This window comes from Alnus glutinosa, chromosome 12 (assembly GCF_958979055.1).
Source record: "Alnus glutinosa chromosome 12, dhAlnGlut1.1, whole genome shotgun sequence".
Lineage (NCBI taxonomy): Eukaryota > Viridiplantae > Streptophyta > Magnoliopsida > Fagales > Betulaceae > Alnus > Alnus glutinosa.
In genome coordinates, this window is record NC_084897.1 from 13,507,698 (window position 1) to 13,519,572 (window position 11,875).

Here is an 11,875-nt window from a genome sequence, read left to right on the forward strand (position 1 = left end):
AAAAAAATAAATAAAAAAAATAAATAAAAAATAGGTCTTTGAATAGGTTTACAACCTTTGTACAACTCTAACAATTTTTTTTTAAAAAAAATAACTATTGAATTTATTTTCCTACATATCTTATGGTTGATTTTTCTTTTTTCTTTTTTTTTTTCTTTTTTTTTTAAAAAAATTATTAAAGTTGTATAATTTTATTTTATTTTTTAACAAATCATAATACTAAAATTGTACAAAGAACGTAAATTTATCATATCTCTAAATCATACCTCAAGACAATTAATGTCCTAGAAAGGACAAGCTCTCATTCCATGTACAATCACACAACTACTCTCTTCTGTCTCCACGACCTCTCTTCTTTAGAGCAATTCCTTCTTCTCTACTAACTTAAAGGATCATAGATTTCATTGCCGGCAATTACTCCCAACAAGTTTCTAAATGTACAACATAAACTTGCAACAAAATTTCAAAACTTTTACCCAAAACCATAAATTTGTTTTTCCCCATAATTAACCTACAAACAAACAGGAACGTGCCAGGCATACAATAATTAATAGAAAAGATTTTTCACCAAACTTGCTACATGTCCTTGATAATTATTTACAATTCACAGCAAGAAACTTAACCCACATAGGCACCATTCAATTAGAATCCGAACAGTTTAATTAGGGAAAATTAGAATCCGAACAGTTTAATTAGGGAAAATTAGAATCCGTACAGCAGTGAAAATTTTGCATTTAGATAATTGAAAAATGGGTTTTGACCCGAAACAATCATCTAGAGAGGTTGAATTAATAAGTGATGTGCAACAACAAACTCAATTTTTTTTTTTTTTTTTAAAACAAAAAAAAAAAAAAACCACAGCCAAACCTAAAACTAATTCACGATAAAATAATGAGAAAATTAAAAGCAGCTCATACTCACAAAACTTTTGTAAGTGATGTCGTCACTCTTTACTGGACAAATGGCCTACTTGCCCGTTATGCAATTGTTGTCTTAGAACCTTCGAATATTTCTTTAACTTCATCTCCTTTAACACAACTCTTATATGACTGAAGGTTTTTTTATTTTGGTGATTGATGTAGTTTGAATGAACAACGTCTCTCAGAGATTACACAACGAAGCACACAACATAAATCTCTTTCAGCACACAAAGTAATCAAAACGGCTAAGCACAATGTGTGGAATGGCTTCAACATTAGTAGCTTGAAAATTGTGCATAAGTCGCCCTTAAATAAACTTGGTAAAATCAGCTTGAAAGCCTAAATCGGTTTCCCAAATCTATTAAAAATTCACGGTGATGTCCGGCCAGACGTGTAAGTGAGACTGTCCGGACATTACTAGGATTTCATCTCTTTAACCAAAGAGACATCTTGACATTAGCAGACAAAGCCTTCTATTTGAACTCGTTGGATCCTTTTCCTCGTTCAAGAATCTCCTCTCTTCTTCCACTCCACCCCGAAGAGTCATTTCGGAAATGGTACTAGTAAATGGAATCCTAAAATGGCACCTTATATCTCTTCAAAGTGTAAAGGTATTCATATTCTAAATCTTCTTAGAACCGCTAGCTTTTTATCATAGGCTTGTGATTTAGTTTTTGATGCAGCAAGTCGGAAAAAACAATTCTTATTTGTTGGTACCAAAAATAAAGCAGCTGATTCAATAGCACGGGCTGAAAATTTTTGGCTGATATTAAAAAGAAAAAATATTTGATTATGTGACTTTATCTTTTATTGCGGTGTCCAGACAGGTGTAAACGAATTTACAAACTGGACATTTTGTTCACCCAAATTAAAGTAACCGTCTAGACAGCTACAAACACTTTTACGAATGGTGCATTATATCTCTTCATTTAAAAAGATGTTATTTTTTCTTTTTTTTCTCACTTTGTGAAGACAAATTAAGATATTGCAATATTCTAGCAAGTATCGAAGGAAGTTACCTATAATGTGAATTTGAATATCATGACCTACTTTTCTTTTTAATAAAACGGCAGAATTATTCGGTCTCTTTGAGACATGTTATTTGCACATCATCTTAATGTACTTAAAAAACATGATGTACAAGAATCATTAACCTTTCTCTTTCTCTCTTTTTCTGTTTTGAGCTGATTTACCGCAAAAAGAAAATGAAAAAGATTAAATGTGAGAAACGTTCTCATTAGTAGACACCGAACCGAATCAAGCGTTGACTGTAACTTCCTTGGCATCAAATAGCATTGACCAACAATTGAAAAAACAGAGTTAATTGTAGAGATTTTAACACACATAAGACCATTGGTTTCTAAAAACCATACTTTATTCAAATGCCATAAATCCACTTCTACCCAAAATCATACTCGTATTCATAACATAAACTGGAACTTAACACCATTAAATGTTAGAATATATTAGGGGATTTGATTTAAGAAATTTATTGTAATTATTGTTATCTCAAATCTGATTGATTTGAATGTAATAAGATTTGACCATACTTATCTATCCAAAATCTACCAAATTTTCCTATAAATAAGAGTATTATGTATTGCAAATTCATCAAGAGAAAGAATAGCATAACGTAGCATTTTAAGCTTTATCCTGTGAACGTAAATTATAGATCAAACCACGTAATTCTTTGTTTCTATTTATTTATTATTCTGCATTATATTCTCTTTCATGGTATTAGAGCAATAGACTAATGCCAATATTCGATCTTAGTCCTGTGAATTCTTGTTCTAATAGTCAATACTTTTGCAGATCTTCTCACCATAGATCTTGCACTGGTATACGACCCAATAAAAAAATATAAATTGCATATTTCATTTTTCACCATCAACAGGAGACTGTGTGGTCCACGGCTTCGAAGATCTCCTCATTTTTCACCATCGGATTCAGCAAAATGGAAGTTGTTCTCAATCGGAATCCTCATCACCAAATCTTGTCTCACGGTCACGATCACTCAGAAGCTATTACCATCGCTCTCCAAGTTTCAGACCTCTCTCCATATTCTGCAACAAAATGACGCCCAGCCGTTATCAGATTTCCTCGCTGAAAACTACCCAGCTTCCTCTCTCCCGTCGTACCTTTGAGGGTGAGGCTCTTCTCCGAAGGATGAACCGGTATGTGTTTTTGTAGGAAATTGGAATACACTTGATTATGTCTTGTGTTATAATATCCAGACTCATTATATCTTGGCCATGACTGAACGAAAAGGCCATTCTCTGGCGAATCCAGCGCTTGAGTTCTTCGCCATCATTCTTACAAATCAGATTTGACGTATTTCCTTTGATCTATTTTGATCCAAAAAAACAAATCAAAAGAGGCTAAGTTGCCCATATTATTTTGGCTTTATTTTGGTCATTGTTGGTCCAATTGTTGACTCATACCCATCTTTTGGCCTTTATGGTATTGTTTAAAGACCTAGGTCTAACCTTTGTGTTATTGTTTAAAACTCAGGCCTACCTTAGCCCATAATCAGCTCTCATTACGGCCCATAGTTGGCTCTTATTTTGGCCTTGTTTTTGGCAATTGTGATATTGTTTAAAACTCATGCCCATTTTAGCACATAGTTAGCTTTGATTTTGGCCCATAATTGGCTTATTGAAATTTAAGGCGCATCTCTAATCAGGCGATGTCTCCAATCATCGTCGTCGACTAACGATCGGGAGGAGGAGAAGAAGAACTTAATTATTACAAACTCAAGCTTCTAGATTGTTCCCCCTTAAGTTTGAGGGGATGTTAGAGTATATTAAAGGATTTGATTTAAGAGATTTATTGTAATTATTGTTATCTCCTATAAAACAAATCTGATTGATTTAATTGTAATCAGATTTGATGATAATCAAATCACATTGTAATCAGATTTGATTACCATACTTATTGTTGGTACAGTTTCCAGTATGGTGACGTGTCACCTGGTGATTCGCCTTCTTCAAGATCTACAAAATAATAAACAGCTCATCAAGGATACCGACCGTCCCCACTTCGATGAAAGCAAAGTAAACTCAAAAATTAGAGTGTAAATATATATCTGGGGTAGTAACCTATTTATACGCACACACTTCTAGAATTACTGGGTTGCTATGATGTAGTTTTGTTTGAAGTCTGATTGCTAGATAGTATAGAGTCAAGCTTATATTTTTGGAAATCCAGTTTCGATAGGACACTCCTTATCAGCTAATAACATGCAAATATAAGGTGCTTTATTCCATGTTTTGTGGGGTAAAGATCTATCCCAAGAGATTCGGGATAGAGTCCTTCTGCCGCTTGGAATGGATTTAGGGGATTAAACTTAATCCCCTGAATTCTGGTTATAGTCTTCAAATAGCTTCATGGTGATCCCGAGAAGTCATTCCCGAGGCCACTTGGATGCGGTCATTCGATATATTCTTGTAGTATATCCGAGATGATGTGGCATCCCGAGATGTTGATATTCCGAGACAATTTATCCATAGGATTTTGTAGTAAGTATCCGAGAACCTAGCGACCGAACGGGTCTAGCCGGGTTAGTCAGACCAATTGGTCCCCCGATTCGGCCATGGGCCCACTTAGCTTTGGGGATAATTATTTCCCCAACACTTATCTGCCCAAAATCTCTCCAATTCTCTTATAAATAAAAGCTTCATGTATTATGAATTCATCAAGAGAAATAAGAGCATAATGTATTCCTTTAGACTTTATCTTGTGGTCGTAGGTCGTAGACAGAACTACATAAAATCCTTGTTTTTATTTTATTCTCTTTCATTAAAGTCCATTAAAAATCAATGTTCCTCTCACATGTTTAGGACACTAGTCAGCTTATTAAACCAATTTGTAACTAATTTTTGTCCTACAATCCCCTTATAGTATTTAATTTTTCATTCGAGTATTTTGTATGATATTGTTGACCTAGCCATCAATATATTTCCGTTCTCATTCTCTTATCTTATTAATTAAATTTAAATTTAAGCTAGAGTCCCTCCCCCAGTTCCGAGTTTTACTGAAAATGAATCCACTTTTATTCTTTCCCTTTTCAAACTTATTCTAATTTTAAAAATTCTAAAATTAAAAGAAGAGAAGGGGAGGGATTAGTCACATATATTTGATTATATCTCTAATTTTCTTCCCCCCTTCCCATGTCTATAACTAGAACTAGAATTAGAAAACGAGAATATCATCAATGCATTCGGGAATAAATGATTGAGCTCTATCAATAGACTAGCTATAGACCCGAACCATAAGAGTAACTATTGGTGCCACAGGGAGATACACTACAAAAAAATCAAGGATTTCTTGTCATTTTTGAACAACGTTAACAATGAAACAAACGACGAGAAATGGTTCTCGTGGTCTGTTTCTCTTCGTTTATCATCTGTCGCGTTACTCGGAGTCGAGAAATTTTTTTCTTTTCACCTTTTCTTTCAAACGACTTAAATTAGTTGACGTAATTTAATTTAATCGACTCACATTTTAACATCGTGTAAATTTAGATGTACATTTTGACGTCGTGTAAATTTAAACGATGTCAACTCATTCCGTCGTTTAAAAAAAACGACACTTAGTTTAGTAAAAAGAACTAGCAAAAAAATATATTTATAATATACGTTGGCAAAATCCTTTTCAGTAAGGAAGAAATATCACGTATATTAATTCACTTTTCCTTCCAGTAATTCTCCATTTTCTCAACAAACAAATAGGAAATAAACAAAAAAAAAATGACGAAATCAAATCCTAAGAAGAAACATTAATAACAACTAACACAACTAAATATCAAATTTACAAACTTCCTCAAAAGATCTAAAACACAAGCTTTAACCTTTGCTTGGATCATATGAGCTTCTCCCTCCCATTGATCCAATTTAAATTAGATCATCTATAACCCTCAATTGGTAGAGTCAAAGTCACCAAGAATCGGTTCGCCGAGAACGGAGTCAGATCCGACACCAAAGTCGCTACTCTCAAATCCTCTGGCAGCACCTCAATGGCCTCCTTCTGCAGCCTCAAGAGCGTTGACTCTGCGGCCTGCCTCACCCGGTGCTGCCACATCAAAACTTGGGGATCTTGTTCGACATCTAGCAGGAGGAAATATCATTTTGTTCAAGGAAACATAAAGGCAATTAATTTTGGTGTTTTGATGATATTTTTTGCACACATGCTTAGAAAAATAATACCTTCAGGTGGGAGCACACATTCCAAATGTCCTAAAATGAATTTGGAATCACAATTTGGGTAATTTTCAAACGCCCAAAGGACTGAGAAGTGTTGAAGCGTTATGGTCAACGAGTCCCAGAGAGAGAGATGACGTAAAATGAGTGAAAAAAGGAAGAAAGTATCATATTTTTAGAAAGAGAAAAAATGAGGCGTGGGGTAGAGAAAAATGCCTTTTGGGATAAGGTAGCAAATTTTTGGAAATTGCTTTATGGCAGCTAGAGGGCACAAGTTAGAAGCTTTCCTTGCTTTTTGGAAGCTGAAGCTAGGGATGGGCATCAGTTTGGTTAGTTCGGTTAAGTTGATTTTCGGTTCGGTTAATTGACTTTGTTGGTTAAGTCGTTAGAAGTTTTCCTTGCTTTTTGGAAGCTGAAGCTAGGGATGGGCATCAGTTTGGTCAGTTCGGTTAAGTTGATTTTCGGTTCGGTTAATCGACTTTGTTGGTTAAGTCAGTGAATCCACCAACTTCATTCCGACAAACTGTATTTTCAAAATTCTCGATTAAAGCGGTTAAGTCGAAACAACAAGTACAGAGTTTTTCTTGTAGAAACAACAAATCAAAGGGAAATCAAACCTATTTGACTGACCATGTATAACTAGATGCAACAGATCAAAGTCAGAAGCTATATATCAAGGGGAAGTTGTATATCATTATATCATTATATGCTTATTTTAAAGGAAAAGTACCTGATTTCAGACTTTCAGTCCTTTTTTTTCTCTTGATTCCAGCAAGGCTAACTTCACCAACCTTATAACCAAACCACTGTAGCAATGTATCATTCATTTTCATCAATTTTTGAGGGGGAAGGGGCGGCAAGGAGCTGCGTCGACTTCGAATGTAAGGATTAGGGTTTGTCGATTCGGCGGAAATGCGGAAAGAGGGGAAATGCGAAATGGGAAATGTGTCTTAGGGTTAGTCGAAAGAGATGAATATATCAAAACTACGTCGTTTCTATTGTAATGAAACGACCTTTTTTTTTATTTTATTTTAGATAAACGATGAGATTACTGTCATTTTAAAAATAATTCTTGTCATTTTTTAAACAACACAAAAATGCCGATTAAATTTATATTTTTCTTGTTTCATTTTTAACATTGTCGTCGGTTATACTTTAAACTACATGAATTAATAAATTCTTGAGCATCATTTTAAAGATGTTGGAAAAAATAAAGATATAAACAACAAGAAGTTTCAATAAATTCGTTTTTTGAAAGAAACCCACTAGTTTTTTATACTTTATCGTCGTTTTGAGTAACCGACTAAAAATAAAAGACACTAAATGGAGTTTTTTCTGGAAGTGATATGTTTTTACGGCCAGGTCATCTACGTAGCATTCTAAGGTTTCATTCAACTTCTCTCTCTGAAGAATTGCGTCATAGCCAGTAGAGTTGTTGCTCCTTCACAACATTTCTAGCAATTTTCCCCTCAAACACCGGCACCCTCTTTTTGCTGCTTTTGCAATCGGAATGCTCACCTAATGCCATGGCTTCCTAATAGCTCAAAAACAAAAAGCATAGTTCGCCATGAACAACGACAATAGCTCAAGCAGCAATATATGTTTGGCTGCAAAAACAATAAATTTACCATCGTCTGAAGAAAAACACCTACCAAATCATTTCTGAAAGAAGATGGAAATATCCTAAAACATGAATCTCATTGCAACAAGTCCAAACACAAATATGTATACCAAGATGAACCAAAAAAGAAGTTCAAGAGATTCATATAGCATTAAATGTCATTTCCAATAAACGACAAGAAGACCTCTCAGGGCCAAATCAGTATAGAAGACAACCACCATAACGATAGAGCACAACAAGGACACCACAATCTCGCCTCAGAAACCACCACGGAGGCGAAGGACAAGATGCAGTGTTGACTCCTTTTGGATATTATAATCTGCAAGAGTTCGCCCATCCTCCAACTGCTTACCGGCAAAAATCAGCCTCTGCTGGTCAGGAGGAATACCTTCTTTGTCCTGTATCTTAGCTTTCACATTGTCAATGGTGTCCAAGCTTTCCACCTCCAAAGTTATGGTTTTACCGGTCAGCGTCTTCACGAATATCTGCATCCCACCACGCAGACGCAGCACCAAGTGCAAAGTTGACTCTTTTTGGATATTGTAGTCTGCCAGCGTCCTCCCATCTTCAAGCTGCTTTCCCGCAAAAATCAACCTCTGCTGGTCTGGAGGAATACCCTCCTTGTCTTGGATCTTTGCCTTTACATTATCAATTGTATCTGAGCTTTCCACTTCCAGAGTGATGGTTTTCCCTGTCAAGGTCTTCACAAAAATTTGCATACCACCACGAAGGCGAAGCACCAAGTGGAGGGTCGACTCCTTTTGGATATTATAATCAGCAAGAGTGCGCCCATCTTCCAACTGCTTGCCTGCAAATATCAGCCTTTGCTGGTCTGGTGGGATCCCCTCTTTATCTTGGATCTTTGCCTTGACATTATCAACAGTATCTGAGCTTTCAACTTCCAAGGTTATAGTTTTTCCAGTCAAGGTCTTGACAAAAATTTGCATTCCACCACGGAGACGGAGCACCAAATGGAGGGTGGATTCCTTTTGGATGTTATAGTCTGCAAGGGTACGACCATCTTCGAGTTGCTTACCTGCAAAGATCAACCTCTGCTGGTCTGGTGGAATACCCTCTTTGTCTTGGATTTTTGCTTTGACGTTATCAATCGTATCCGAGCTTTCCACCTCCAATGTGATTGTTTTGCCTGTCAGGGTCTTAACAAAAATCTGCATTCCACCACGGAGACGAAGCACCAAGTGGAGGGTGGACTCTTTTTGGATGTTGTAGTCAGCAAGGGTACGACCATCTTCGAGCTGCTTGCCTGCAAAGATCAACCTCTGCTGGTCTGGTGGGATACCCTCTTTGTCTTGGATCTTTGCTTTAACGTTATCAATCGTATCAGAACTTTCCACCTCCAATGTGATGGTTTTCCCAGTTAGAGTCTTAACAAAAATCTGCATCCCACCACGGAGACGAAGCACCAAGTGGAGGGTGGACTCCTTTTGGATATTGTAGTCAGCAAGAGTTCGACCATCTTCCAGTTGCTTACCAGCAAAAATGAGCCTTTGCTGGTCTGGTGGGATTCCCTCCTTGTCCTGAATTTTGGCTTTCACATTGTCGATAGTATCGGAGCTTTCAACTTCAAGGGTGATGGTCTTTCCGGTGAGAGTTTTCACAAAGATCTGCATCTGTTGGATTAGACAAACCCACATATTAGAATAATTACTACTATAACCAATGGGTAGCTAGGACTCAAACTGGGCGCACCCTAAATATATACTCATAATTCTTACGAAATTTAATAGAATATCAAAACCCAACAAAAAATTGAAACAATATTACTCGTGGAAATGGCTTGTTCTTCACATTTTTTAAAGTGATACATTACATTACCCCTTGATTGAAAAAAAAAAAATCTATAGATAGATAAATTCCTTATTTCTTTCTTTAAGGCACAAATAAGGAGTTAATTCAAACTGTATATTTACATACACACATCTTCATAAACAGATCCTAAAACCGTAACAATTCAATAAACTGCCCATCAGGTTACATACCCCAGAAATGCAGAATTTTTCACCTCATGCAGCTCAATAAAATTCGAAATTATGTCTATGTACAGAATTTATAATTAGTGTCAAATTAATCCATAAAACCATCAAAATCAATTAAAAATAAGACATTTGAAAAATAAAAAAAGGGTTTCAAATTATCCAAAAAGAAGACCATCTCAAACCAAAAGTTTCAACTATCCAAAAAGGAGTACTCGCTTTCATGGTGTTAGGCTCATTCTAGGTAGATTTATGATAGTTTAGTTTTTGAACTAGAACAAACCAACTGAAATGTCAATGAACTGATTTGTCTTCCAAAAGCACAATTAAGTCAGTCATCTCCTCACCCCAAAGGAGACCATCTAAAACCAATATCCTTCATTGGTCATGATTGTTCGTAAGTCGTATTTCCTAGATCAACACAAGGTACATAATCCAAATGCAATGACCTGAATTAGCTAGAGAGAGAGAGAGAGAGAGAGAGAGAGAGAGAGAGAGAGAAATATCTATCAACTTAAAAGCAAAAGCCAAGCTCCTTCAAAAAGGATTCTGCGAGCATTCCCAATGATTTATGTAAATTTTTAGACAAAATAGCTAATGAAAACTCACTTTTGCTAGTTTAGCTAACCACTTTTAAAACTACCATCTAACTGATTATCTAAATTTCTATCTATTTGATTAAAATAATCATTTTAATATTTTTTTATTCTTTTTGTCAAAACCTCATATCCACTCATCTCCACACAAACCAAAACCAGAACTAATAGCAACCTTCTTCTTCAACGAAATTTAGACAAAAACAAAACAACAACAACCTTCTTCTTCAACAAAAACTAGAACAAACATCCCACAATTTCCCTTCTTGAAACTCAAACGAAAAGCATCAATGAAAATCAAAGAAAGATGACCCAACCCAGTGTCAAAGAAATATGACGAACCAGAAATGAAAATCAAACCATAACCATTACAATTTTTCTTTTGCCAATCATAATCCCTTCAATCAAACCAATCACTCCCAGCATAACAATCCACCCCCAATTCTTTATTTTTGATCATTCAGTCACCACAAGAATCACCATATCAAAATTACACGGCTTAATCCATAAAAATGAAACATTGCATATTTGGACAACAAAACCTCCCAAACTTATCCTCTTCATCGACATTTTGAACGACCTAACAATCCATAATCAATCCTTCGAACTTCTTCCAACAAAAACCTGGAACTCATAATCCAAAAGTCAACACCAAGTGCTTCCAACAAATTAAATCCCAACATATTCACCTTCCAATTACCAATTAACGAATATTATTCAACAAACACCACAATTGATCAACTACCCAAAAATCACACAAAACTACACCCATTCGAACCTTAAAAGTATGCATCTCGTCTTTGACAAATTTATAATTTTCTGTACGCAAGTTTTCAACCATTTCGTGGTCAAAATTCACACAAGATGTAGATAATTCGCTCTTATACAAAACCACCACATTCCGTGATGAAGGTGAGATCAAGAAGAAGTCATCGGATCATAACAATTGCGGAAAATTTATTTACCCATCAGAAGAATCGGCAAACCAATCTAGATCTTAAAAGTATATATGAAATCCATTGCATCATCAAAATATTATACGCTATATAATAAATTACAAATCAGAATAACATAATTTTTATTCAAAAGCTATCAAAATAGATAAAAATCTGAGTAACTCTAATCAAAAGATGGAATAGAGAATATGAGAGCGAGGTAAAATACCTTGAGGGCGAGAGATAGATTCAAGGAGCGTCGACAAATCGCTGAGGTAATTACGTGAATTATTTATCTGATAGATCAAGAACTAGGGTTTGGGAGGTGCTATATTTATAGTCGAAATTGCCGACTTAATTACGAAATTGGGCAAAGAGGTGACTAATGGGCAAGTGGCACGTGTCAATGATGGGTTGTCATGCCTTGTCCCAAACGCCTAGATTAGACCTGATCTTCCTAGGCATCTTTTTTTTTATTATTCAATAATCGACAAAGGATACATATAAAAATAAATAAATAAATAAATAAAACAGGATAGAGCTCCGTAACAACAAAACTCAAACGGAAAAAGCAATACAGAAATGAAAACAAACCGTAAGCAATGAATCCA

At 35.5% G+C, this 11,875-nt stretch overlaps 1 protein-coding gene and 1 long non-coding RNA gene across 2 annotated transcripts; both read right to left on the reverse strand.

Annotated features, from left to right (window-relative positions):
- Positions 1–5,595: 5,595 nt before the first annotated feature.
- LOC133852763 (uncharacterized) lies at positions 5,596–6,458 on the reverse strand. The gene is made up of 2 exons (XR_009895977.1): positions 6,125–6,458; positions 5,596–6,025 (listed from the first exon to the last, which is right to left on the reverse strand). It is a non-coding gene; the product is annotated as an uncharacterized LOC133852763 (long non-coding RNA).
- A 1,339-nt stretch (positions 6,459–7,797) lies between these two features.
- Positions 7,798–11,615, reverse strand: LOC133851416 (polyubiquitin). The gene is made up of 2 exons (XM_062287839.1): positions 11,494–11,615; positions 7,798–9,370 (listed from the first exon to the last, which is right to left on the reverse strand). Exon 2 carries the CDS (start codon positions 9,368–9,370, stop codon positions 7,997–7,999), a length of 1,374 nt encoding a protein of 457 aa, XP_062143823.1. The 5' UTR covers positions 11,494–11,615; the 3' UTR covers positions 7,798–7,996.
- Between the last annotated feature and the right edge of the window lie 260 nt (positions 11,616–11,875).

Bases quoted from the DNA above. Each gene is read 5' to 3' on its own strand.
- LOC133851416 (XM_062287839.1), bottom strand. From the start codon at position 9,370: ATGCAGATCTTTGTGAAAACTCTCACCGGAAAGACCATCACCCTTGAA.